Source organism: Pleurodeles waltl, chromosome 6, assembly GCF_031143425.1.
Source record: "Pleurodeles waltl isolate 20211129_DDA chromosome 6, aPleWal1.hap1.20221129, whole genome shotgun sequence".
NCBI lineage: Eukaryota > Metazoa > Chordata > Amphibia > Caudata > Salamandridae > Pleurodeles > Pleurodeles waltl.
This window is the reverse complement of record NC_090445.1, coordinates 640,267,091-640,293,557: the sequence shown is the minus strand read 5'-3', so window position 1 is coordinate 640,293,557 and position 26,467 is coordinate 640,267,091. Positions and strand designations below refer to the sequence as shown.

Genomic DNA, 26,467 nt, shown 5'->3' with positions numbered 1-26,467 from the left:
GGCATTGACGATGGTTGTCTGCCCTACAGAGATGGTCCTCAGGATGTCAATAGCCTCCTCCGTGAGGGCAGCAGGGCTAACTGTGGCAGGAGATGAAGTGCCTGGGGCGAAGGAGATGCCCACCCTTCTGGGCGAGCGGACACGGGCAACTTGGTGGGGAGCAAATGGGAGGGGGGTAATGGTATGGGGGTGGCGGGAGATGACACAAAATGGGTGGGCTCACTAGGGTCCGCCACCGCCACGGAGCTCCCATCGGAGGAGGTATCAGAGTAACTAGCTCCAGTGGTAGTTGTCTCCCCCCTGGTGCTCCCCTCGCCCTCCAACCCACTGGTCCCCTTGGCGTCACTCGATTCTGTCCCCGTGGAACCATGGGCTGCTGCATCCCCACTTGCCGGTGCCACAGCTCCCTCACCAGAAGATGCTGATGTACACAGATAACACAAGAGAACAGGGAAGGGATACAAAATAGGAGAGAAACTTGTAAATAGCTGAATTGAGGTACATAACTGGTTCACACATACACCCACCCTGCAAATATTCCACCATGCAGCACCTACCGCTATACACATGGCTATGCCCCTGACTAGTGGCCACAACTCTGCTCTACAGCCATTTCCTACAGCACAGAGCGACCTGAAATACTGCAGACCAGTCCCTTACAACCTTAATTCCCATGGGGGCCATTATGTAAAATGACATCAGAGTCCCTGCCAATAGACAGCATACATACTACAGCACACTCACACATCCATCAAGGAGGCATTCAATGGTTTCTGTACTCACCCCCTTGTGTCTGCTGTGCAGCCTTCAAGCGCCCATCCAGGTCTGGATAAGCCACCGCCAGAATGCAGCACATTAGGGTGATCAGGGCCCGACGGGCACCCCTTCCTCATTGGGAGGACTTCCCCAGCTGGACCTTGCAGGTTTTCCTCGCCCAGCGCCACAGGTCCTCCCACTGCTTCCTGCAGTGTGTGCTCCGCTGGTTGTAGAACCCCAGGGTCCGCACCTCCCTGGCGATGGCATGCCAGAGTACCCTCTTCTGATGGGCGCTGACCTATATGGGACACACAGAAAAAGTAACACAGAGGTCAGACAATGCCCATTAGATACAGCTGGCTCTATGTCCCCTATCGGATGGACACTCACAAGAGCAGAACAGGACCTCACACACGCAGCATGTCATGAATCCCACAACTGTACACTGCCATACGTGCACACATGTTTACAGCCATCTACCACCATTACACACATCTATGCCCCCAATCCACCTACTCACCTGTACCTCTGGTCGACCATAGAGCTTGGCATACAGGGGTAGGACCCCGTCCACGAGCTTGTCCAGTTTCTCTGTGGTGAAGGCCGGGGTCCTTTCCCCTGCCACTCGTGCCTTTTCTAGGACCAGAGTCAGGACACAGCAGCACACTCAGTGGAGTACCTGCATGCACGTAATCCGGGAGTCAAGTGAAGTTGGTCGCCAGCGGTGATCATGATACGCTAATATTCATCATTGACAACCATGTTAACCAACGAATGGTCGCACAGCAGTGACCACTGCCTTACGCTATTACGCCTACTGCTAGCGGTATGAGGTCACTTCCACTACAAAAATTCTGGATAACAGGGGGCAGACATTTTGGCCATTACTATGCAGTTATTAATTTCTCATTTGCCCCATGCAGGCCCTATTGTCCCCAACTCCGATAGGCACGAACAAATATACATTTACTCACCACAACAGTCCTGATGTATCATTGAGGACATGTCACTCCAGTTTAACATCCTACTATGCATATGTGTCATCGACTTGTATGCCAGCAGTGCTGTATATTTAACATGTTGGGCAGATGTATGTGTGTCCTCACTTGTGTTCTCAACTCCTCCTAGGTACCGACCCATGAGGCGAGAGAGAACCCCATAGGTGGACAGACCACTTGTTGATTTGGGGACCATGGTGGAGCGTCACAACATTATCAATTACAGACTCAACCGTGCTACTATTCATGAACTTTGTGCATTACTGGATCCAGCACTGAGACTGGCTAATCGAAGTCAGTATGCCATCCCTACTGAAGTGCAAGTGCTCTCTGCACTCCATTTCCTGGCCACGGGCTCATTTCAAGTGGCCGTGGGCATGGGTGCAGGTTTTTCACAGCCAATGTTTTGCATTATACTGTCCAGATTCCTGAATGCATTTGTACGACACCTGCAGTCCTATGTGAGGTTTCCCCAAAGTGCTGACCTCCCTGCCATCAAGTCAGACTTCCATGCCTTTGCCAACATTCCCCATATGATAGGTGCCATCAATGGAACGCACATAGCTCTCATCCCCCCAAGAGTAAGTGAACAGGTGTACAGAAACAGGAAGAACTTTCACTCCATGAACATTCAATTGGTGTGTACTGCACACCAGTATATCGCACATGTGAATGCCATGTTCCCTGGATCAGTCCATGATTCCTTTATGCTGAGGAACAGCAGTGTGCCACACATGATGGAACAACTACAAGGGAACAGAGGATGGATCCCAGGTAAGTGTGTCTGACACTTTTTGGCACATAGCAGACAGCCAGGCTGTCTGCAACTGAGGGTTGTCAGTGACAGTCCTGTTTTGCCCCCTTTTGCAAGTGATTCTGGCTACCCCAACATGCGTTGGCTCCTGACACCAGTGAGGAATCCTAGGACAGATGCAGAGAGGAATTACAGTGAGGCCCATGGACATACTAGGAGGGTGATAGAGCGCACAATGGGTCTCCTGAAGGGAGAGATCCCTAGCCTATGAGCCTGAAAAGGTGTGTAGAATAGTGGTGGCCTGCTGCATGCTGCACAACGTGGCTGTGAGGAAATCTACTCCCCTCTTGGAGGAGGAGGGGGCTCTATATCCAGACCAGCTTCCTCAGAGAGGGGATGAGAGTGATGGTGATGAGGAGGGGGAAGATGTACACTCCAGGAACCAACTGATCCAACTGTACTTCCAGTAACTAAGTGGTACTATTTGAAGCTGTTGCTGTCTGTGCAGCATACTGTCGGTATGCCTTATCCTCAATGGGGGTGTTGGGTCTATAGACATTGTCACTGTGACAAGGTTTGCATGGTACATGTGGCATTATGGACAATTTGTTTGACATTTCTGTTGGCACAACCCAAAATTATGCGTGGGGTGCCATTCCTGCAATTAAGAAATTAATAAATGATTTCAATGATAGTTGCATGCACACTTCCATTTGATTCAACATAATGAGAGGGGACATTTACATTGGTAAACAGGTGTTTTACTTCGTGTCAGGGATGCCATGGTGCTCTTTATAGTGATGGGAGTGGGATACTGGTGGATGTCCATATTGGCTACATGGTCGCAGCGATTGTTGGCAGTGGTAATATGTCCATCTGTTATTTACAGTTTTTGGTGCTGTTATTGCACAGTATGGACGGTGGTTCAGTGGCACACTTGGAGGACAGTTCTTGTCAGAGTTACTTCTTAGAGGGGGCCTTTGTCCTAGCAGGTGTTCCAGTGCCATATCTGGGCCTGAGGGACCGTTTGAGTGCCTGGTGTTGGCCTGTACGAGTTGAAGTGCAAGTCTCCTGTGTGTCCTCAGATGGTGGCACAAGTCCAGTTGCTGCTGCTGCTTTTGTTGGCTGGGCTGTATTTTGGCCTGTAGTAGGGGCTCCCTGGTCTGTGGGGGTCTCAGGCTGAGTTGGGACAAGGTGTAGCAGTGCACCTGCTATGGTGGCCATGGTGGTATTGTGCAGTTTCCATGGTCTCTTTATGTTGGGCTCTCTGCAGCCTTTGACTCTGCTCCAGGGTGGCCACAATCTGGGCAAATCTGTCCTGGGTATGGTGGTATGCTTCCAGGACCTCAGAGATCACATCCTGGGCGGCAGCATCCATCCTGCGGCCTCCCGCCAGGGCCACTGATGCCCTCCCACTGGACCTAGACCCATGTGCCTGTGTCTCCTGCACAGGTCTGGCAGTACCACTTGTACTGGGGCCATCGTCTTCCTGCCTGTTGGTAGGTGGTGACTGTGGCCTCTGTCCTTGTGTTCCACCAGTCCGTGGCCTGGATACACAGGTGTGGGTCCGGTTGCACTGGCCTGATGTTGGTGGGTGAATGAAAGTAGGGGTGTCAGTGGTGTCCTGGGTGGGGCTGCTGGATGGTGACAGTCCAGGACTGTGTGAGGGGCCAGGGTATTCCTCACTGTCCAGGGTTCCCTCTCCTGTGTCCTGGGTGGTGACTCTGTCTCCATGTGGGGCACTGCCACTCCTTGTCCTGTCCGTCAGGATGGCATGGGTGGTGGTGCCTGTTGGGGGGAATGGTCATGTCTGCTACAATTGCCTAATTGGATGGGTTGCATATAGCTGGGCTGTTTTGTGCAGGTTTTACACTTTTGGGCCATGCAGGGTGCTTTTGTGAGGTTGCAATTGCATTTTGCTTAGGATGTGGAGGTGCATTGTGGGTGGTGTAGTGCCCTTGTGATTACTTGCAGGGGTAGGTGGCTGTGCACAGGGGGAGGTATATGGGCCTATTGTTGGAATTGTGGGCATGCAGGGTGACTGGATGTTGTGAATGTGGCCTGGGTGGGGTAGTGGTCCTGGTGGATGTTTGAAGGGTGGGGTGGTGCATGCATTACAGGTGTGATGGATATGGGATAATTTTAGACAACTTACCCAAGTCCATTCCTCCAGTGAGTCCAGTGAGGCCCTTAGGGTGCAGGATGGCCAGTACCTTTTCTTCCCAGTCAGTGTAGTCAGGTGGTGTTGGTGGAGGTCCTCACCCAGCCTTCTGGACTGCAATGTTGTGCTGGGATGCCATGGACCTCACCTTTCCACGCAGGTTGTTCCATCTCTTGTGGATGTTGTCCCTCGTGCGTGGATGGTGTCCCACTGCACTGACCTTGTTGGCAATGGTCTGCCATAACTCCATCTTCCTGGCGATGGGTGTGTGCTGGACCTCTGCCCCGAATAATTGTGTCTCGACCTTCAGTATCACACCCACCAGGGTCCTTAGCTCCCTTTCTGTGAAGCGTGGGTGCTTCGGGGGTGCCATGGTGTGTGTTGTGAGTGGTGTGGTGTGTGGATCAAGGTGAAGGTGCCGTTGTGTGGGAGGGTGTGTGATTCGTCTGTTGTGGCGTTCAGTGTCTGCTTGTGGAGTTCTCAATCTAGTTGTCCTATTGGTGATGCAAAGGATTGTGGGGTGTGTCTGTGAGTGTTTTATAGTGTTGTGGATGTGTGTCATGTGTGTGGGTTTCAAACTTGCCAATGTGTGCAATTCTTACTGTTGGGTTCCACTGCTGGCCATGGCGGTCTGTACCGCCAATGGTCGTTCGACTTCTACTGACCGCTGCAGTGATTTGTGCATCATTATTTGGAGGGCGGGGAGTTTGTGTGCTCGGCGGTAGTGGGGTGGGATGTCCTGCATTTTCACCGACAAGGTCCGGCGGTGACTGGTAGCTTGGAATTTTTGGACGGATTCAGATTTTTGCATCTTTATATGGCGGGTTTCTGTTCATAGTCGCCACGGCGGGTAACGGTGTTTACTGCCATGTTCATAATGACCCCCTTAATCGTTAAAAATTCATATCTCAACTTCTACTATTTGGATTTTTGTCATTTTGGTCTTGTTTTACCTAGATATTCTCTGTTTTACTAAACAGATGTGGAGTCCTTTTCCGGAGGTTTTCATTGTGTAACTGTGTGTGCTTGTGTTCCGCAAATACTGTACACATTGCCTCTTAAGTTAAGCCTGACTGCTCTGTGTGAAGCTACCAGAGGGTGAGCACAGGTTAAATTAGGGTGTGTATATGATTTACCCAGAGATAGGATTGTGGCCCTACGTGGACAGGGTGTATACCTCTGCCAACTTGAGAATCAATTTCTAACATGTTCTTTTCTACTGTCTATTTGAAAGTTGTGGACCTCTGACAGCATCCTGTCTTATCTGGCATGCAGGCCCCCTTCGAAGCATGTGAGTAGTGTTTGGGAGGCCTGCAGATGAGGTCAGAGTGCACCTGATCGGAGTAGCAAGTTCTGCTGCATCCCTCACCTCTGGTGCCCTCAGTTTCCAAGTAAAGTGGTAGTTGTTTGACCTGACAGCCTTAGGGTTGTCATCCCCCAACTTTTAGCCTGCCTCCCTCCACTTTTCTGACACTGTTTTTGTTGGTTTTAGGACTCTGCAAACTTTACTCCTGCTAACCAGTGCTAAAGTGCAAATGCTCTTTCCCTTAAACATGGTAACATTGATTCATACCCAATGGGCATACTTGATTTACTTATAAGTCCCTAGTAAAGTGCACTACATGTGCCCAGGGCCTGTAAATGAAATGCTACTAGTGGGCATGCAGCACTGATTGTGCCACCCATATAAATAGCCCCTTAACCATGCCTTCCCTTGCAAGGCCTGTGTGTGCAGTTTCACTGCCACCTCGACTTGGGTGTTAAAAGTAGTTGCTAAGCCTTAAACTCCCCTTTTTCTACATATAAGTTACCCCTAAGGTAGGGGCTAGGTAACCCATAGGGCAGGGTGCTGTATAGGTAAAAGGCAGGACATATGTGTTTTAGATGTCCTGGTAGTGAAAAACTCCTAAATTTGTTTTCCACTACTGTGAGGCCTGCTCCTTACGTAGACTAGCATTAGGACTGCCCTCATATACTTTTTAAGTGGTAGATTCTGATCAGAAGGGGGTAACCAGGTAATATTTAGTATGTCCAGAATGGTAATAGAAAATCCTGCTTATTGGTGAGGTTGGATTTTATATTACTATTTTAGAACTGCCACTTTTAGAACGTGAGCATTTCTCTGCACTTAAGAACCATGTGTGCCTTTCATCCTGTCTCCAACCAACGTCTGGGCTGGGTTGGTCGACAACTCCCTTTTGCATTCCACCCAGACAGCCACAAACACAGGACACTCAGTCACACCTGCACTCATCAGTATACTGAATGGGTCTTCCTGAGCTGGAAGGGTGGAGGGCCTGACACTTACATTTCAAAGGCTAGTGGCCTGCCCTCACCCAATGGAGTGCCAAACCCCCTACTCGGACCCTGGCAGAGAGGACTGTACTGAAAGGGGAACTTGTACACTTCAAAATCACTCTTTGATGTCTCCCCCACTTCAAAGGCATTTTTGGGTATATAAACTAGGTCTTTGACCCCACGAACTCCGACACTTCTGGACCTGAACCTGCAACCTGTCAAGAGCAACTGCCTGGCTGCCCAAAGGACTCATCTGGACTGCTTTGCTGAGAAGGATTGCTGCCTTGCTGTTGCCCGTCTGTTCCCCGGCTGCCCTGCTGGCCTCTGACTTTACTCAGAAGTACTCTCCAAGGGCTTGGATTGAGCTTGACTCCTGTTTTCTGAAGTCTCAGGGACAAAAAGACTTAGGGGGTCATTACGACCTTGGCGGGCGGCGGTAACCGCCGTGCGGCCGCCAATGCGGGCGCACTCACGCGGCCCCCATTATGACATTCCCGCTGGGCCGGCGGGAATGAGGCCGCAACATAGGAGCCGGCTCCTAATGGAGCCGGCGGTGTTGCGGACGTGCGACGGGTGCAGTTGCACCCGTCGCTCTTTTCACTGTCTGCTATGCAGACAGTGAAAAGCTGGCCGGGGCCCTGTTAGGGGGCCCCTGCACTGCCCATGCCAGTGGCATGGGCAGTGCAGGGGCCCCCAGGGGCCCCAGGACACCCCTTACCGCCAGCCTCTTCCTGGCGGTGCAAACCGCCAGAAACAGGCTGGCGGTAGGGGGGTCGTAATCCCCAGGGCAGCACTGCAAGCAGCGCTGCCCTGGCGGATGGCGGTGCGACCGCGGCACTACCGCCGCGGTCAAAATACGCCGGGAGGCACCACCAGCCTGTTGGCGGTGCTCCCGTCGTTTTGGCCCTGCGGTTAAAATACCGCCAGGGTCATAATGACCACCTTAATCTCTTCAGGAAACTCCTTGTGCGCTGAAAATCGACGCACACCCTGCCGGATACAACACACAGCCTGCCTTGTGACCGAGAAATGATATAGCCCGACTTCCCGAGTGGAAACTCGATGCAGCACCTGACTTGCAACAGAAAATTAGACACAACGCCTGCCAGATCGATGCAGAGCCTGCCAGAAACAACTCACAGCCGAACTGGAACAATGCAGCCTGACTTCCTGAGTGGAAATTCGACACAGCACCTGTCTTGCGATGGGAAATTTGATGCATCGCCTACTGGATCAACACAAAGCCTGTGCCTTCTTCCAGCGCATCAAGGATTTCCCTGCATCGTCCCTGGTTGTCAAAAAGATTCCTACATCATAGTGAGGAACCTAGACTGCATGCCAAAATATGGTTCAAGCCCCTTGCAGCGTGGAAAGAAATGACACGTCTGTGTATGTCGGAAAATCTAACGCACACCTTAATTTTCCACGCACCTCCTCCTCTGCGGTCTCCGTGTGTTATTTTTTTATGCAAACCAGGTGTTTGTGTAATCAAGAGACAACTGTTGATTTCCAAAATGTAAGACTTTTTAAACTTGCAAAAGTGATATTCCAACTTGTGCAAATTGAATCTATGTAATTTTGACCTTATTTTATTCAGATAAGTAACATCTATTTTTCTAATCATGTGTGGTATATTTTTGTGGTGTTTTCACTGTGTTACTGTATGATTTATTCCACAAATACTTTACACATTGCCTTCTAAGTTAAACCTGAGTGCTCAGTGCCGAGCTACCAGAGGGTGGGCACAGGATAATTTGGATTGTGTGTGACTTACCCTGACTAAGATTGTGGTCCCTACTTGGACAAGGGTGTATAACTCTGCCAAGTAGAGACCCCATTTGTAACAGTAGTGTAGATTTTTTTTTGCATATTGTATATGCAGCATTACAAGTTACAGACTACAAGCGAAAGAACCATGACCGGGTTGCATGGGACAGCTTCAGTTCTGGTGTTAGGGGCTGAAAACAGTATGAATATTTATGGTGTCTAACCTGTCTGCCTCTCTTAGTGTTGCAGGTTAGGATGGTATGCTTTATTGTGTTTTGCACTAATAGTGCCCCTCTAGTGTTTATTAGATGCACTTAAAAGTACTTCAGACAACCAACACATTCTGGCCTTGATTGTCTGATAGCTATGCTTGTATGTGGTACAGCCATGCACAAGAACATATTAGGAATGCGCAATGCAACTCAGAGTGATAAGTATGGCTATCATGTGCGACATGTATAGCCAGTTTAACCAAAGCTACTTACATGATCTGATTTTATAATCCATACTTACAGCATGAAACAGTAAGTTTTCTAATACAATGACCTATTGGGTAAAAAGGCAGAAGAAGACTGGATATATGAGACATGACGTGGGGCTGCTTTTTTGGGTGGATGGGTTGAGTGTAGCTAATGCACTTTATGTGACACTTACATTAATTCCTGAGCGCAACCAGTCTTTGTTCTTTCTTTACATTCTGGCACTCATACTCTTGGATTGTAAATTGGAGAATACCATACTACAGGTACTAGAATACAAAGTAAAGCAAGGCATTGTTAATTGGCTTGGGATAGAGGGAACCCATTCTGGATAAGGAGTTTAAACTGTCACCTAGAGTTGGCCTGCTGGGCATCCTGGAAGATTTTAGGAGGCCCCTGTGCTGAACAGATATTGGTGGGGGTAGCCACACTGGTGGCCAAGAGAGACATTGCCTGTAAATGGAAGTCCAACCTAGTTGAATGGCGAGTGGCGGGTGGGCTTGGACTGGTGCTCCATGATTGAACAATCGGTTTACCAGACACCGGGGTACCCACAGAAACCCACTACGATCTGGAGGAAGTGGTGGACTTACTTTAGGCTTGAGACAAATGCAGAGTGAGGTTAATCCCATAAACTGTCCTGTTTGGTTTTGTGTTTGCAAAATAAAAGTAATACAATTGTCTTGTAAAAAAAAAAAAAGGCTTAATGAGTTACAAACCATGAGACAATTTGAGATCTTGGAGCTAGCTTACATTTTTTAGTTTATGTATTACTAATAGTCATACAAATAACTTTGTGTACCTCTTAATTACTCTTGCATTCTAATCATAGAAATGGCAAGCTATTATTGCAAATTTTTATCTTGAATGCCCATCAAGATATAGGCTCACTTTACAGATTGGCAGGCAGGTTGCTCTCACACAACATGACAGATATCCCGTCCACTATATTACAAGTGCCGTAGGAGATAATGCACTTGTGAAAACGAGGACATGATCTCTACCACATTGTGAGGGAGAAACCCATTTGCAAAATTCTAAATCAGGAGGGAGAAACGCATTTGCAAAACTCTAAATCAGGCCCATAGTTATGTCCAACTAACCATGGCTGAAGTCATACCATACAATAATATTACCTGTATGAGTTCTTCATTGGATCTGTAATCGGACACCAAGACATTTTTCCAATCCGACAATCGTGTAAGGGCAATGTGGAGTCTTCCTGAAGCCAGCTGGTGGGCGTTAGCAGGCAGGAACCTGTTGAGCCCTTTCTGTACAATATGAAGCAGGTTAAATGTTGGAAGCAGAGGACCACACGTGCTTTCCCGGGCTTTCTTTCCAGCTTCAGTGACAAAGTTCTGAAAATCCTCTGAGGGGAGAAATTGTTATTAAAGGTAATTGCACAAATGTTAAAGGAAATACGCTACTTTTAATGAAGATGTTAATATTACTACATTCTAGTATTGCATATATGCAATTGTCAGTTTAAAGGACATTTCTCCAATTAATTACTTTTCAAAACACAGACATAAAACCCCACTTCTGATAGGTTCTTCGTATAAAACTTAAAAATAGACACTGAAGCGCTCTAGAAAACAGAAATCATAAGCAATATTTATTTATGTGTGCAAAAAAATATAAAAATAACCTTGGCAATCTGATATCACTTTTGATTTTATAAATGACTAAATGCAAAATACATGAATATATTTATGGAATTTGATAGAGAACTGATCTTGTTCTATGAAGCAGTGTAGAACTTTACAGAAAACATGTTTATTGTAGCAGCGGTATCTCAAAGTTCAGGTGCACTACATAGAACAGTATGTTCTATGGAGTTCAGTAGAGACCACATTTCAGAATCCAGGCAAAGGAAGAAGGACGTGGAGACATTTCAATGGGCAGTAATAGGTATATTTATTTTCTTATTTACCCAATAGTTATAAGTGTTCACAGTTATAGGAGCAAGTAGACAAGGTGAATTGAATAGAATCTCTCGGGTCATGGCTTGATGGCATAAAGAAGCTGGACAACAATGACAGCAGTGAATTTATTTTCTACTTACCAAAACTAGAAGATAACAAGGTGTGGGTCATCCCTTTCTTTAATTCAGAAACTGAAACTTGTTATAGTGTGTAAGACCTTTTGAATGTGTGTACGGCCGTTTGCAACGAGCTGTCTCCTCAAGTCGTGGCTGCCATTGAAATGAATTTGATTTATAGGAGCACACAAATACCCAAGGGTGTCAAGGCACTAAAGACTTGCTAGTTCAGATGAAAAAAATTAAATTATCAGACTCTATTTTCTGGTGCTCTGCAGGTCCTCGGTCTATAACATAAAAACACAAAAGGATAATGGAAGGAGTGCTGAAACCTTGCAAGCTCTCATCCCCAGTCACAGATTTAGGACTAATCTATCATTATTTTGCTCACCATGCCACCCCAGTTTGAACCCAGCCATATGCAAATCAGTCTTGACCCTGTTCCCCATGGGAACAGTTCAACCAAAACTGCCAGGCCAGGTCCTGGACCGGAGATGAGCATCCTGGGACCGGTTACCGGGAATTTCCCACCTCAGGTAGGCTAGCTTGAGTCCAGTGGCACAGTGAGCAAGGGACCCACATCTGGGCATACCCTGGCCACTTAGGGTGACTTTAGCAACACAAAAGGATGATGAATGGAGTGCTGAAACTTTTCACTCACCCATAGTCACAGATCTGGGTTTAATCCATCATACTTTTGTTCACCATGCCACCCTAGTTTGGACCCAGCCATATGCAAATCAGTCTTGACCTTGTTTCCCATTGGAACAGTCCAGCCCGAACTGCCAGGTGAGATCCTCCCTGGGTCAGAGACAAGCATCCTGGGACCGGTTTCAGGGTTACCACTCCTTTTCAGCCAGACTAGCTTGAGTCCAGTGACACAGTGAGCAAGGGACCAAAGTCTGGGCAAACCCTGGCCACTTAGTGGCACACAAAAGGATGATGGAGGGAGTATTGAAACTTTTCAAACACTCATCACCAGTCAACAGTTCAGGCTGGACTGTTCCCATGGGGAACAGGGTCAAAACTGATTTGCATATGGCTGGGTCCAAACTGGGGTGGCATAGTGAACTTAAGAGCAATTCGTTTACCCACAGTTGTGACCCCAAAAGCAGGTGGTCCCAAAAAGTGTTTTCCCCATTCATTTTACCATGGGGATTTCGAACAGCGATAGCAACTGCACCACTGGACAGAATTACCCCAAATTTTGCAGAAAGGTAGCTCTTGGTCCAGAAAGTGCCCTTTTTAGGTCGAGCATAGTAATCTGCAAGCACTGCATTCCTGACGTGTTGGTATCTATGTGGGCTTTTTACCAAGCCCACCTCATGGCCATCACTTTCACTCGTTCATGGGCTTGCCTTTCAAAAATCCTTTGTTACCATTGGTAAATGCTTTAAGTTTGTCCCTCCTTGGGGCAGTTGTGTTACCCCCTTAGGGACAGACCCTTTTACATGGATAATTGCACATTTACCGATATGTCTGACTGCTAGCGAACTTCTTTCTCCTTCGCGTTCATGCTCATGGTGGCCATGGGGCTTTGAATAAGCTTGCTTATGTCAACTGTTTTACTTTTCATTTTCATTTTATGTGGCAAGAAAAGTCCAGTTAGAAATTTACAGCGCTAATAGCTCTAACTCGAGCAAATGCGAGACCCATTGCATTGCTAATGCTTGTATTATTACATAATCAGTTTCCCATGTTTTTTTAAAATTAAACAACCGTCTCTGAATGGTTAATGCCGAGCATGAGGGGAGGAGGCTAAAAGGGAAGAGATGGGACCACTTATTTTCTAACACCATGGCACCATGATGGGCGAGGCGAGGGAAAGAAGAAACAAGCCACCTCTGCAGGGTGCCTGGGTTCTCAAAGAAATGTAAACATGTGTAGTTGGTTAATTGGAACATTTAAGGGCTCTTTGGGAGTAAGTAGATGGCCTGAAATGATGGAGTTGTTTGAGGTTTCACAGTCACAATTGTTTTTCTTTTTTTTTGCGGTACATATAACTTTCCAATTCACAGCTCTTTCAATCAGAGGCTGAGACTTTGTAGCATTATAATGCAGCTGCACTATTCCTCATTGCTCCAAGAAGCATTTAGTTCTGTGGCTATATGGTTAAGCACAAAGACATCTGCAGCAATAGAATTAATCAAATGAGTTTTCATAACTTAAACAAGCTCATTTTCCTCTGATTCCTTTAACTTGCTTTTACTTTCATTAAAGGCATATTTTATATTTTGAATTGTGTTTATCTTAAGACAAAAGGCAAACAAAATAATTGCAGAATACTGTTTTTTATCCAAGTTCCTGGCCCGCCCCATCGTTCTCAAAGTTCTGTGTTTTTGTTATGCACATCAACTGGAGGCTGGGTTATCACACGTCAGAACTCACGTGGCAGTTTCTGGATGGGTGTGCTTTGGAGCCCCATCCCTCACACCCCACCTCCTCTGCAGACTTCTATAGTTTTCTAGGTCCAAGCGATAGGAAATCAAGTGTTTAGCTTTGCATTCTGGCACTTGTATTCCCCAAAGGGCACAAACAGAACAACCAATGCCAGAACGAAGACTTTAAAAATTGGACTGGTCTCTGTGGTTTTTTAGGGAATCCACGCTGTCTTTATTATCAGGCTTAGGGTTCATTAACTACTGAACCAACGACCATTTTCATAATGTGGCGGTATGTACCGCCAGCCTGTTGGCTGTACTACCGCAACATTAACACTCACCGCCGGGGTCATAATGACCCACATAATCTTTGTTAAGGTGAACTTCAAAAAGTCACTAAATCAGCCTGCGCTTAACCCTCTTGACATAAAGCAGTCAGGCTTAACTTGAAGGCATGTTATAAAGTATTTACGTGGCACACAAACAGTAATAAAGTGAAAACACAATGCAAGAAAAATCCCAACCCAATTTAGAAACATAGATTACATTTTGATGAATAAAATGATACCGGAGCAACAGCAATCCAATCAGTAGAACTGAAGATATTCAAGTTTTTAGTGAAAATAGTGTCTAACAGTGCCACTCATGGTCATGGGACGTGCTTTATCAGGGGAATATCACAAATTCAGGCCTACCACGATGGAGTGCAGGTAAGATAAGGAACCAGGCTGGTCCAGTTGAACAAGTTACCTTCTAAGTCTGATGGAAAGAGTTTTGTTCATGTTAGCAGAGGCCATGAGGAAGGGGCTGAGCAACATGGATGGCTGGCACTGTAGCTCAAGGAGATGGCCAAGCGTCGTGGCCGGCCGTTTCACTGTAGTTTCACAATGGCGGTTGTCTTGGGCTGTTGTTGCTATAGCACTAAGTGTGGGTCTCATGTTGCCAGTCGTCACTATAGGCGTGAAGAGCAGGGCTTACTGGAACGTAGCATTGGTGGTCACAATGGATGACAGAGTCATGGTGCGATCGGGCATGTTCCCGGTCTCAAGGAGCCCAAACTTTAGAATTTACAACTTTCTTTAGGAGGAGTACACTCTGATGTCCGCCAAGGGGCCAGGACATTGGGGGCACCTCTTTGGGATCAGGAACTTACTCCAGCAGAGGCCAGAATCAGGGCTCAGGGCAGATCTATTTACAGCAGGTCAGCTGGGCAGTTGCAGGGAGGCCTCTGAAGCTTGTGTCACACAGAAGGTCAACCAACTCACTCCAGGAGTCACTATGGGTAGACTGGGAAAAAGGTCTAGTCTTCCTTCTCCGGCAACATGGCAGTCCTTTGAGCAGCGGGGCAGTCCTCTGTGACAGCATGGCAGCCATTCTGAAACTTCCACTGGTGCTGGAGTGTTCTGAAAAGTGGCTCTGGAGGTCCAATTGTTATACCTGGTGCAAGGCTTTATGTGCGGTTACTCCCTGTCCTACCACAACATCTAGATCTGGAAAGTCTTCTCCTTCTCTATCAAGGCTCCAAAGTCTGGAGGTGACATGATTCAGGGAAGGCTCAGGGTCAGGTTCATTTGTGTGCAGGAGGCAAAGCCCTTTGATGTGTAAGTGAGGCTGGGTACAGCCCCTCCCCAGTCATCCTGCCAGGATGGCCCATCCTTTCCACCCTTTGTGCTCCTGTCTGGAAGAAAACCCCAACAGCAGAGCCATTCACAGTCATGTGACACAGGACACTGGTAGAAGGCACAAATGGTTAGGACAAGGTAATGGCAACTTTCTAAAAGTGGAATTTTCAGAGTTGGGACCCAAATTCTGACCTTACAATTAAAGATGATTTTAATTACAATCCATGTGAATGTAAACAGCATATCTATATCTCCTCCTCATCCAAAGATAGTACATATTAAATGTAATAAGGTAAACCAGGGTTAGTAAATGGGAGAGACAGTCCTTATTACAGTGAAAAATGACTTTAGGAGTTTGTACTGTCAGGATAGGTAAACCTTAAGAACTACTGCAGCATTTACATCCTTAGCAGGAATCAATCCTCACTGAGGTTGACAAACCATTCAATCCAGCGGTGAAGTATGGTATAACCACCAAACAAATTTACAATTACCGTTCAATAAATTTAGACAGTATGACCCATTTGGCAAAACAAAGAAAACTCCAATTAGAAATAAAGTTTAAATATTTATTACAAGCTAAACATCAAAATAACTTAAGATATTTTTAGCACAAAGTTAGAAACATACATTATCACCAGGAGTTGCCCAAGGCGATGAAAGAAATTGAGTCGAACTACCAGTAACAAAACCAAACATTTGTGAGCGGCAATACACAATATGAAAAGGAATATCTGAAATACAGAAATACAGTGTTGCCCAGATTTAGCAATCATCAGTAAATTCAATTAACAAAAAACACATTTTGGCTGGGCGGCGGAAAACTCTACAACTAACCCACTCTGAGAAATGCATATGTGGGGTGGAACACATGCGGGCAAAATACAAAAGCACAAAAAGGGCAAAAATAATTCAGAAAAGCTAATCTTGGGCCATATATTACTAACTAAAATAGGCAAAATATAGGTAAATATAGGAAATTCAATATCATTTTAATATATCCTGTTAATATAGAGTTTAAATTAAGTTTTAATGCTGCTTTTGTTCTAGTAACATTCAATTAAATTCAAATATCACCTAAGTAAAACTCTGCATTATAACAAGGCATATTCATAAGCATGGCAATGCAATTTTTAAACTATTAGTGCTCTAATTCAAATAACGTATTTATTGCCACATTCTGATGACTTTTGGGCCAATAGGGAAGTGTTAGAAATGGGGTCTTTGGCTGGCAGTCAGGTTACCTCCTGTCCAAGCAAAGACCCTCATTCTAGTCAGGGTAAGTCACACACAATTCAAATTATCCTGTGCCCACCCTCTGGTAGCTTGGCACTGAGCAGTCAGGCTTAACTTAGAAGGCAATGTGTAAAGTAATTGTGCAATAAATCATACAACAACACCATAAAGCACCACAAAAATACACCTCAGTGTTAAGAAAAATATATAGGGGGTGATTCTGACCGCGGCGGACGGCGGTCGCCGCCCGCCACGCGGTTCCCGCCGAAAGACCGCTCCGCGGTCAAAAGAACGCGGCGGTCATTCTGGCTTTCCCACTGGGTTGGCGGGCGACCGCCGAAAGTCCGCCCGCCAGCCCAGCGGGAAACACCCTTCCCACGAGGACGCCGGCTCAGAATTGAGCCGGCGGAATGGGAAGGTGCGACGGGTGCAGTTGCACCCGTCGCGAATTTCAGTGTCTGCTAGGCAGACACTGAAATTCTTTTTGGGGCCCTCTTACGGGGGCCCCTGCAGTGCCCATGCCATTGGCACGGGCACTGCAGGGGCCCCCAGGGGCCCGCGGCACCCCCTACCGCCATCCTGTTCCCGGCGGGAGAACCGCCAGGAACTGGATGGCGGTAGGGGGTGTCAGAATCCCCATGGCGGCGGAGCACGCTCCGCCACCATGGAGGATTCTCAAGGGCAGCGGAAAGTCGGCGGGACACCGCCGACTTTCCGTTTCTGGCCGCGGCTGAACCGCCGCGGTCAGAATGCCCAACGGTGCACCGCCAGCCTGTTGGCGGTGCTACCGCCGACCTCCGCCATGGCGGTAATTACCGCCAGGGTCAGAATGACCCCCATAATATTTATCTGATAAGATGCAGGCCAAAATGATTTAAATGCAATAATTAGATGTTGAGATATCACTATAAAAGTGATATAAAGCCCCTCATTACAACTGTGGCGGTAAATGCCGCCTACCGCCGTGCTGACGGCCGCCAACATACCGAGACCGCGGCGGTAATCCGCTACGGGTATTATGACCCACACTGAGAATTCCGCTACAATACAGACACCCACACAAGTCCGCCAACCCAAAGGTCAGTGATAAACTGGCGATAGCACAACCAACACCGTTATGCCAACAGGAATACGCCCAGAGTATCACGACCCAGGAATCACCGCAGCGGTCTTTCAACCGCAGTAAACCATTGGCGGTACACACCACTGAGCTCAAAATACACACACACTAACAAAACTACACCACATTGGACAATTCACAATACACATACCTGGCACGCATACATACACCACACCCACACACTCACACCACTATGAAACACACACCCACATTACCCACTCAATCTGAGGCACAGAACACCATCACCCATACCACCATCCACGCACATCACAGCATACACCCCAACACATCACCCCACACATCACCCCACACTCCTCACACATATCACTCACACCACATCCAGGGCACCCCAAAGACACCCCAGGTTTTCAGAGGAAGAGCTAAGGGTCATGGTGGAGGAAATCATCCGGGTAGAGCCACAGCTATTCAGATCACAGGTGCAGCAGACGTCCATTGCAAGGAAGATGGAGCTATGGCGGAGAATCGTGGACACAGTCAAGAACCAAGGATGACATCAGGAAGAGGGGGAACGACCTACGGGGGAAGGTGCATTCTGTGGTTGCAAGACCACAGGTAGCCGTACAGCAGACTGGTGGTGGACCCCCACCTCTTTCCCCACAACTAACAACATGGGAGGAGCAAGTCTTGGCAATTATGCATCCTGAGGGCCTTGCAGGAGTAGCAGGAGGACTGGACTCTGGTAAGTCAAATCTTTACTACTTTATCCCCCCCACCCTACCTGCATGCCATCACAAACTCCTACCCCTACCCTCACCCCATCACTCCACCACCTCACATATACCCCACTATCACATCCCACCCGTCCCAATACCAAGCCCTGCATGCAACACCAAAGCATGGACCCCTAACAGAGACCTGCATGGACACCTATCACCACAGCATGCCCAGTAGAGTGACTCACCCAGCCCACAAAATCACCACTCACACAAGGCCAAGCTGACAGGGAAATCACTATCATTCAAGGAAACACACCTGTGCACAAGATGGTGCACGCAGATACATTAACACTGCATTTTCATCCCCTCCGAACCCATACTCAACGTCACTGGAGAGGAGGTGCCAGCTACATCCAGTCCCCCCCTGAAGAGGCCAACAGTGAAGACAGCAGCTCTGCACGCCTGGATCACGATGACCAACCTGGCCCATCCGGGACCTCTGGACAGTCGGCTACCCTGCCACAGTCCCAACCCACCACAGAGCCTCCCCCCTCAGGAAACACCAGCACAGCACCCACCCAGCGGGCCCATGCCACTGTCCCCAGGACACGTCAATCAGCAGTGTGTCCACTACTACAGGGACCCCAGGCAACCCCACAAACACAGGACGATCAGGGACCTGGGGTCAGTGGCAATGGGCACACGGTTCAGGGGACAGAGGCACAGGACAACAGGGAAGCTGGGAGGACTGCTGTGTGACAGGGGGAGGACAGGCCCAGGGAGCCCACTCTCCATGAGGCACTCTCCAACATCCTGGGAGCATACCACCATTCCCAGGAGACGATGGGCCAGATACTGGCCAAGTTGCAGGAGACCCAGCGGCTGTAGGAGGGACAGTACCTGGGGATCAGGGATGAACTAACAAACATCTACACCATCCTGGTCACCATTGCAGGGGTGCTGGCTGACATGGGCAAGACCATGAGGAGGCAGTGGCAGAACAACTGGCGCCTGACACTAGCCAAACCGATGAACAGCCTTCCACCTCTGCCAGCGCTAGTGGACAGGAGGCCCCGTCACTGGAACAACAGGCCAGCAACACCCCACCCCCTGCAGAAGGAGAATCACACCGCAAAGGGTCCCTGCGATCCAGGCAGAAGCCAGGGAACATTGCCAAGACACCCACCAGGAAATAAGACTCTCCTGATTGTCACCCTTCTGTCCCACTCTGTCACCCTGTCCACCTTGAACTGCCATTACTCCTCTTCCTACGCCCCATTGGACAATGCACCTGTGATACCAAGAGACTGGACTCTACCCTGGACTTTCCTCCACCATCAGCACAGCCCATTGCACATCCCCCTTTACTTATGAGCACCTAAATGAACACCCTTGGAAAAAATATTAATCAGGAGTCTGTTCAATTATACACAAATGTATTAGTACACCATTATCAAAACATTGCAAATCAAATGTACAGTGAAATATACTTTGGAATGACCTTTGGTGGGCAGCAGTACACATAGAAGGAGCCAGAGTGGGGCACAGAGATCTGAAAATAGAGATGCCAAAGTGTACAGTCAGTGGCCATAGACATAGGGAAAGAGGCTGCCTTGTACAATGTCCAACAGATAACTGAAATGTAAAGTGAACTTACAGTGTCTTACCTGTGTGTCACTGGAAGTACTGCTGAATTATATTGCTTCTGTTGTCAACATCTTCTTCCTCTGCCTCCTCTTCCTCACTGTCCACAGGCTCCACCGCTGCCACAAGCCCATCTCCAGGCACATCCTCCTGCAGAAAAGGTACCTGGCGTCTCAAGGCCAGGTTGTGCAACATGCAGCATGCAACGATGATCTGGCACACCATCTTGGGTGAGTGGTACAGGGAGCTACCAGTCAGATGGAGACACCGGAACCTGGCCTTCAGGAGGTCAAAGGTCCTTTCAATAATCCTACTTGTATGCCCCTGTGCATCATTGTAACGTTCATCTGCCCTTGACCTGGCATTCCGCACTGGGGTCAGCAGCCATGAGAGGTTGGGGTAACCACCTGCAAATATTGAGGGACAACTATTAGACACACACTAACCCTTAGGGACAACCCCATACCCAGACACCTACTTATACTGGGTGTGGACCTTGGGCTCACCTATTAGCCACACCCGGTGCCTCTGGAGTTGGCCCATCACATATGGGATGCTGCTATTCCTAAAGATAAAGGCGTCATGCACAGAGCCAGGATACTTGGCATTCACTTGGGAGATGTACTGGTCTGCCAAACACACCATCTGCACATTCATAGAGTGATAGCTTTTTCTATTCCTGAAAAGTTGTTCATTGCTCCACCTGGGGGAACACGATGTAGCTGCGCATGTGTTTCAGCAGGACAGGCAACACTCTGGTCAACACGTTGGAGAACATTGGCTGAGACATCCCTGATGCCATGGCCACTGTTATTTGGAAGGAATCACTTGCCAGGAAATGGAGCACTGACAGGACCTGCACTAGAGGGGGGATACCTGTGGGCTGGCGGATAGCTAACATCAGGTCTGGCTCCAACTGCGCACACAGTTCTTGGATTGTGGCCCAATCAAGTCTGTAGTTTATGATATTGTGTCTGTCCTCCATTGTCACAAGGTCCACCCGGGGTCTTTATACCGGAGGATGCTGCCATCTCATATTCAGCCTCAGCGGTTGAAGCCTATGGAAGAGAACGGTGAGCAGAGGGTCATATTCCCACATGTATTGCACTAATGATGATTTGTTTACTTTACTGAAACAAAATGTGAATCTGACAATCAGTTGCTGTGCCAATGTCTGCTCTGACGCAGTTAGGTGCCATGGCCTGTGCCCCCCTAAAATGGCGGATGCCTGACCTGTGAGGAGGGACAGTGGAAATGAGGTAATTGCGCTGGCGTTGTGCGCCATCGCGGTAGGCGGTTGATGACCTCCGCGCAACTTCGCATTGGTTATCATTGGGCCCTGTGTGTTCCAAGAGCCAATGGAGATGTATGCCAGTGGTGACGGTACACACCACCGCAGACGTCACCGCCATTTTCTATCTGTTCACTCACTTGCTACCTGACCTTCAACAGGAGAGGACCTACACTGCAAGTGCTACTGTGACCTGTGCCTGCAACCGACCATGGCTCATGTGTCTGGGGAAAGGGCCCCTGCCTTCACTGCGGAGGAGTTGGAGAAACTGGTGGATGAGGTCCTACCACAGTACACGTTACTCTACGGTCCTCCAGACAAACAGTAGAGTACACTGTGAGCATGATGCGTGGGCCATGAATGTATGGAGTGCGGTGTATGTAAGCCACATGTAGAGGGAGGGAAGAGGCATCAAGCCCAGAGTGCGGCATATAAGGTGGTCAATGTATGTGCATCAGGGGATGGGAGGGATCTGGTGGGCCATGAGTCTGACAAGCCGGACGGTTGACTAATTCCCTTTTCTGCTGTCTTTTACCTGCAGGTCAGTGCCCACCAGAAAAAGGGTATTTTGCGTGCCATCACCAATGAGGTGCGGACCCTGGGGGTTTTTGACACGTGGAGCACCCACTGCCACAAGAGGTAGGAGGACCTGCGCTGCTGGGCAAAGAAGACGGCGGAGGCCCAGCTGGGGCTGGCCTCCCAATGAGGAAGGGGTGCCCGTCGCACCATGGCCCCCTTGATGTTCCGCATTCTGGCGGTGGCCTATCCGGAGTTGGATGGGTGCTTGAAGGCATCACAGCAGCCACAAGGGGGTGAGTACAGATTCTGACTCCTGACTTTGCGCGCGTTAAGAGGTATCTAGGTGCAGAATGTGGGCTATGGGTGCCCCTAGGCAGGGGAAAGATGGCAGGGTAGGTCCCTTGTTGGGCAGGCGCTGAAGCACTCCTACCCCAATAGTGTTAGTGGGCATCTACTACTGGGCACGGTCCTGTGGGTTTCTGGTGTGCAGCTGATAGCGTTAGGCATTGTACCCCATGGGCTGGTGACTGTCTTAGTAAATGGTTGGGCATGGCCTAGTGCATAGGACTGCTCCCTGTGTGTTGTGCACGCCAACGGTAGTGGTGTTGCTGGCACTGACCAAGTGTATCCTCTGTCTCTTCTCCCACCTTTTTGTTTTGTCACCCTGTCCTTATGGGCATTAGCATCATCTGGCGGAGGAGAAGAGGCACTGGCAACAGAGGGAGCTGCATCCTACATGGGCCTGGAGGCTGAATCCTCCAAGGGAGAGGGCACCAGTGGGACAGAGGGCGAGGGGAGCACGACAACAGGGACGGGAGGGGATGCCACAGACAGCAACTCCTCCTCCGATTGAAGCTCCCTGGCGGTACAGCCGCCGCCCCTCTACCAACACCGCCCTCCCTGCAGCCCCTTAGTGTGTTTCCCGTGCCCGCTCATCCAGGAGGGTGGGCATCTCCTTCGCCCCAGGCACCTCAGACCCTGCCCCAGTCAGCCCTGCTGCCCTCAGTGAGGAGGCTATTGACCTACAGAGATCCCTCACTGTTGGGCAGTCAACCATTCTGAATGCCATCCAAGGTGTCGAGAGGCATTTGCAACAAAAAATGCACACCTGGAGGGCATTCACTTTGGCGTGGCGGCCCAACAGACAGCATTTCAGGCTCTGGCCAACTCTCTGATGGCAGCCCTTGTCACTGTGTCTACCCTCCCCCTCCAACTTCCTATACCCAGTCCCAATCCCCTCAACCCCAGCCTATCCCAAGCTCACCTTCAGACCTGCATTCACCCAAATCAACACACAAAAGTGGCTCAGGTAAACACAAGCACCACACTTCATCTCACAGGCACTCACACAGGCACCATCCCCGTGTAGACACACCAGCATCTACTGCCTCCATTGTGTCCCCCTCCTCCTCCTCATCTACCTCCCTCCCAGTATCATCTACACTCACACCTGCATGCACTACATCCTCATCCACTACCTCCATCACCAGCACGCCCATCACTACTCACCCCTCACTGGCAGTCATCACCCCCACATCCATGCACACATCCCCTGTGTCCTCTCCCAGTGTGTCTGTGACCCCTCCTCCCAAAGTACACAAACGCAAGCACCCACCCACCCAACAGCCATCCACCTTACAACAGCACCCAGCACATGCACCTTCACCCAAAGTCAGCAGACACATACCTCCTACAACCACTCCCTCTTGGTCCACTCCCACACCCTCTCCCTCTTCCCGCCCCAGGGTGTCTAAAAAGATTTTTCTGGCAAACATTGACCTGTTCCCTTCCCCTCCACCCCATCCTTCCCCTCAGGCCAGGGTGTCCAGAGCATCCGCTGTGGTACCTGCAACTCCCAGAGGCTCAAAGGGGGCACCCGTCAGGCCAGCCAATGTGCCACCAACACCTGCAGAGGACCAAACCATTCCGCCACCTGCCAAGGTGAAGAAGGGGACAGCATGCAGAAAGGGCAAGGAGCATGACACCACCCAGTAAGGCCTCCTCCAAAACTCCGGCTGCCAGAGCAAAGGTCACAACAGCATCTTCCAAGGTGAGGAAGGGGCAGAAAACCCAAGGCAAGGCACTTCAGCCGTCGGAGGCACCAGGTGAAGGCCTGGTGCCCACTAGCAGAACCGCCAGCCCCGCCACCTGCACCGTGGGCAGCACCACCAGCAGACCCGCTGCAAGCACCACCACCTGCACTGCCACCTGCACAGCCGCTTGCACCACTACTGTGAGCAGCAGCATCCCCAGTGGGCAGCCATCACAGGCTGCAGGAGAAGGGCTGGAGCCTCCCTCCACCATGGCCAGCACCGCGAGCAGCACCTCCGCATGCACCGCCACCTGCACCGCTGACAGTATGACCACTACCAGCACCAGCAGCCCCAATGGGCGGCTGTCCGAGGCTGCAGGAGATGGGCTAGAGCCTACCACCACCACTGGCAGCACCCCCACCAGCACCGCCACTACTACCAGTTTGCAGCCTTAGGAGCCGCAGGTTGGAGTCTAGCCCTGCCTCCATGGACTATCATGCAACCTGGTCCCTGCAAATATCGTGCCTCAGACACCCAGGTGAGGGAATGTGAACTGCCACACCCCAAGTGCTGCATCACTGGGCACAAGGCCCCCTCCAGAACCAGTGGAGATATGCATCCACTCACCTTATCCTTGGCAGGATGAAGCACACTGGGCACAAAGCCCCCTCTATAACCAGTGGAGATATGCATCCACTCAGCCCCTCATTGGCAGGATGAAGCACACTGGGCACAAAGCCGCCTCCAGAACCAGTGGAGATATGCATCTACTCAGCCCGCCTTGGCAGGATGAAGCACACTGGGGCACAAAGCCCCCTCCATAACCAGTGGATATGTGCATCCACTGAGCCCCTCCTTGGCAGGATGAAGTACACTGGGCACAAAGCCCCCTCCAGAACCAGTGGAGATATACATCCACTCACCCTATCCTTGGCAGGATGAAGCACACTGGGGCACAAAGCCCCCTACATAACCAGTGGAGATGTGCATCCACTCAGCCCCTCCTTGGCAGGATGAAGCACACTGGGCACAAAGCCCCCTCCAGAACCAGTGGAGATATGCATCCACTCACCCTATCCTTGGCAGGATGAAGCACACTGGGCACAAAGCCCCCTCCAGAACCAGTGGAGAAGCCATCCACTAAAGGGTCTGTGGCATTGGGCTGACCACCCACTTGAGAGACTGTGGCTTTGCACTCCCCAGGACCAAGCAGTGGGCAGAGCACCAACTTGAGAGACTGTGGCTTGCACTCCCCAGGACCAAGCATTGGGCAGACCACCCACTTGAGAGACTATGGCTTTGCACTCCACAGGACCAAGCAGTGGGCAGACCACCCACTTGAGAGACTGTGGCCGTGCACTCCCCAGGACTTCGCTGTGGGCATGGAGTCCACTCGAGGAGCAGTGGCATTATTCCATCTTCCGGAAGAGGTGCCCTCCCCTTCCACATCCCCCTGAGGTGCCTATGTGTTTTCGACCTGATGCCCCTGCAGTGTTCTCTCCATATTGAGGCAGGAGTCAAGTGTGGGCTTGGCCCATGATTTTTTGCCCAGTGGCCCACGGGCATTTGGAAAGGACAATGTACGGCCTTATGTACATATTGTATATTTTTGTAAATACTGTTTTTATATTTGTTACATATATCTGCCTATTTCTAATATATCACTGTTTTGACTCTATTCCTTTTGTCCTTGCGTTCTTTCAGGGGGTCACGGGGTGTAAATGTAATGTTGCTGCATGTGTTTGTGTGTGTGGTGTTGAGGGTGGGGGTGTTGCATGTATGTGTCACTCTCTTTTCCTCCCCCCTCCTCTGTGTACTAGGTGCAGTACTCACCGTGGTCGTCGCCGCCACCTTTGGTATTCCTGGTAGATGAGGAGGTAGACCAGCATGTGGAGGACCTGTAACTCGGGCTCCATGGCGTCCTGGTTCTTCGTTGAATGTCAAGAGGTGAGGGGTTTCCCTTCCAAGTACCGTTTCCGCTGTGCTTTTGATGGCGTTGGTACCGCCCCGGAAAAGCTGGCAGATTGGCGGGTTGTGATGGGGTGGGCGGTGCATTGTCTTTTGTCTGTTGGCGGTGACCGCCGCTGTGTTTATTGTTACCGCCGTGGCAGACGAAGTGTAAAAAGTGGCTGCCTTTGTTGGCGAATTCTGCCGTGGTCGTGATCCCATTTTTTTTACTGCCGGCCCGTTGGCGGCATTACCGCCGCTTTAACACCAACCACCATGGTTGTAATGAGGGCCAAAGGGGGTTATTCTAACTTTGGAGGAGGTGTTAATCCGTCCCAAAAGTGACGGAAAAGTGACGGATTTACCACCAGCCGTATTACGAGTCCATTATATCCTATGGAACTCGTAATACGGCTGGTGGTATATCCGTCACTTTACCGTCACTTTTGGGACGGATTAACACTCCTCCAAAGTTAGAATAACCCCCAAAGTGTCTTAAGTCTTTTAAAAACATGTAAATGTCTCTTAAAAACAATAAAGATCTCTTGCAAGCACAAAGTACCTGGTTCGCGTGCAAAATCTCCGCAAGGTACCGCAGAGGAGGCGATGAGTGGAAGACAGAGAGGTGTGCGTCGGTTTCGGCCCTTCGCACAAGGACTTGCGGCGTTATTTTCCACGCAGGGGAAGGCTGTGCATCATTTTCCGGCATGCAGACTTGCTTCTTCTTCGGGTTGCGGGGCTTT

General features: G+C 49.5%; 1 protein-coding gene across 3 annotated transcripts in view; it reads right to left on the bottom strand.

The window, feature by feature from the left end:
• The window catches only part of PNPLA1 (patatin like phospholipase domain containing 1), a 766,735-nt gene that overhangs the window by 417,624 nt on the left and 322,644 nt on the right, over positions 1-26,467 (bottom strand). For all 3 annotated transcript variants that reach the window (XM_069238978.1, XM_069238977.1, XM_069238979.1), the window contains exon 2: positions 10,350-10,582. In XM_069238978.1, coding sequence (XP_069095079.1) covers positions 10,350-10,582 — 233 coding nt within the window. The remainder of the gene's footprint in view (positions 1-10,349; positions 10,583-26,467) is intronic.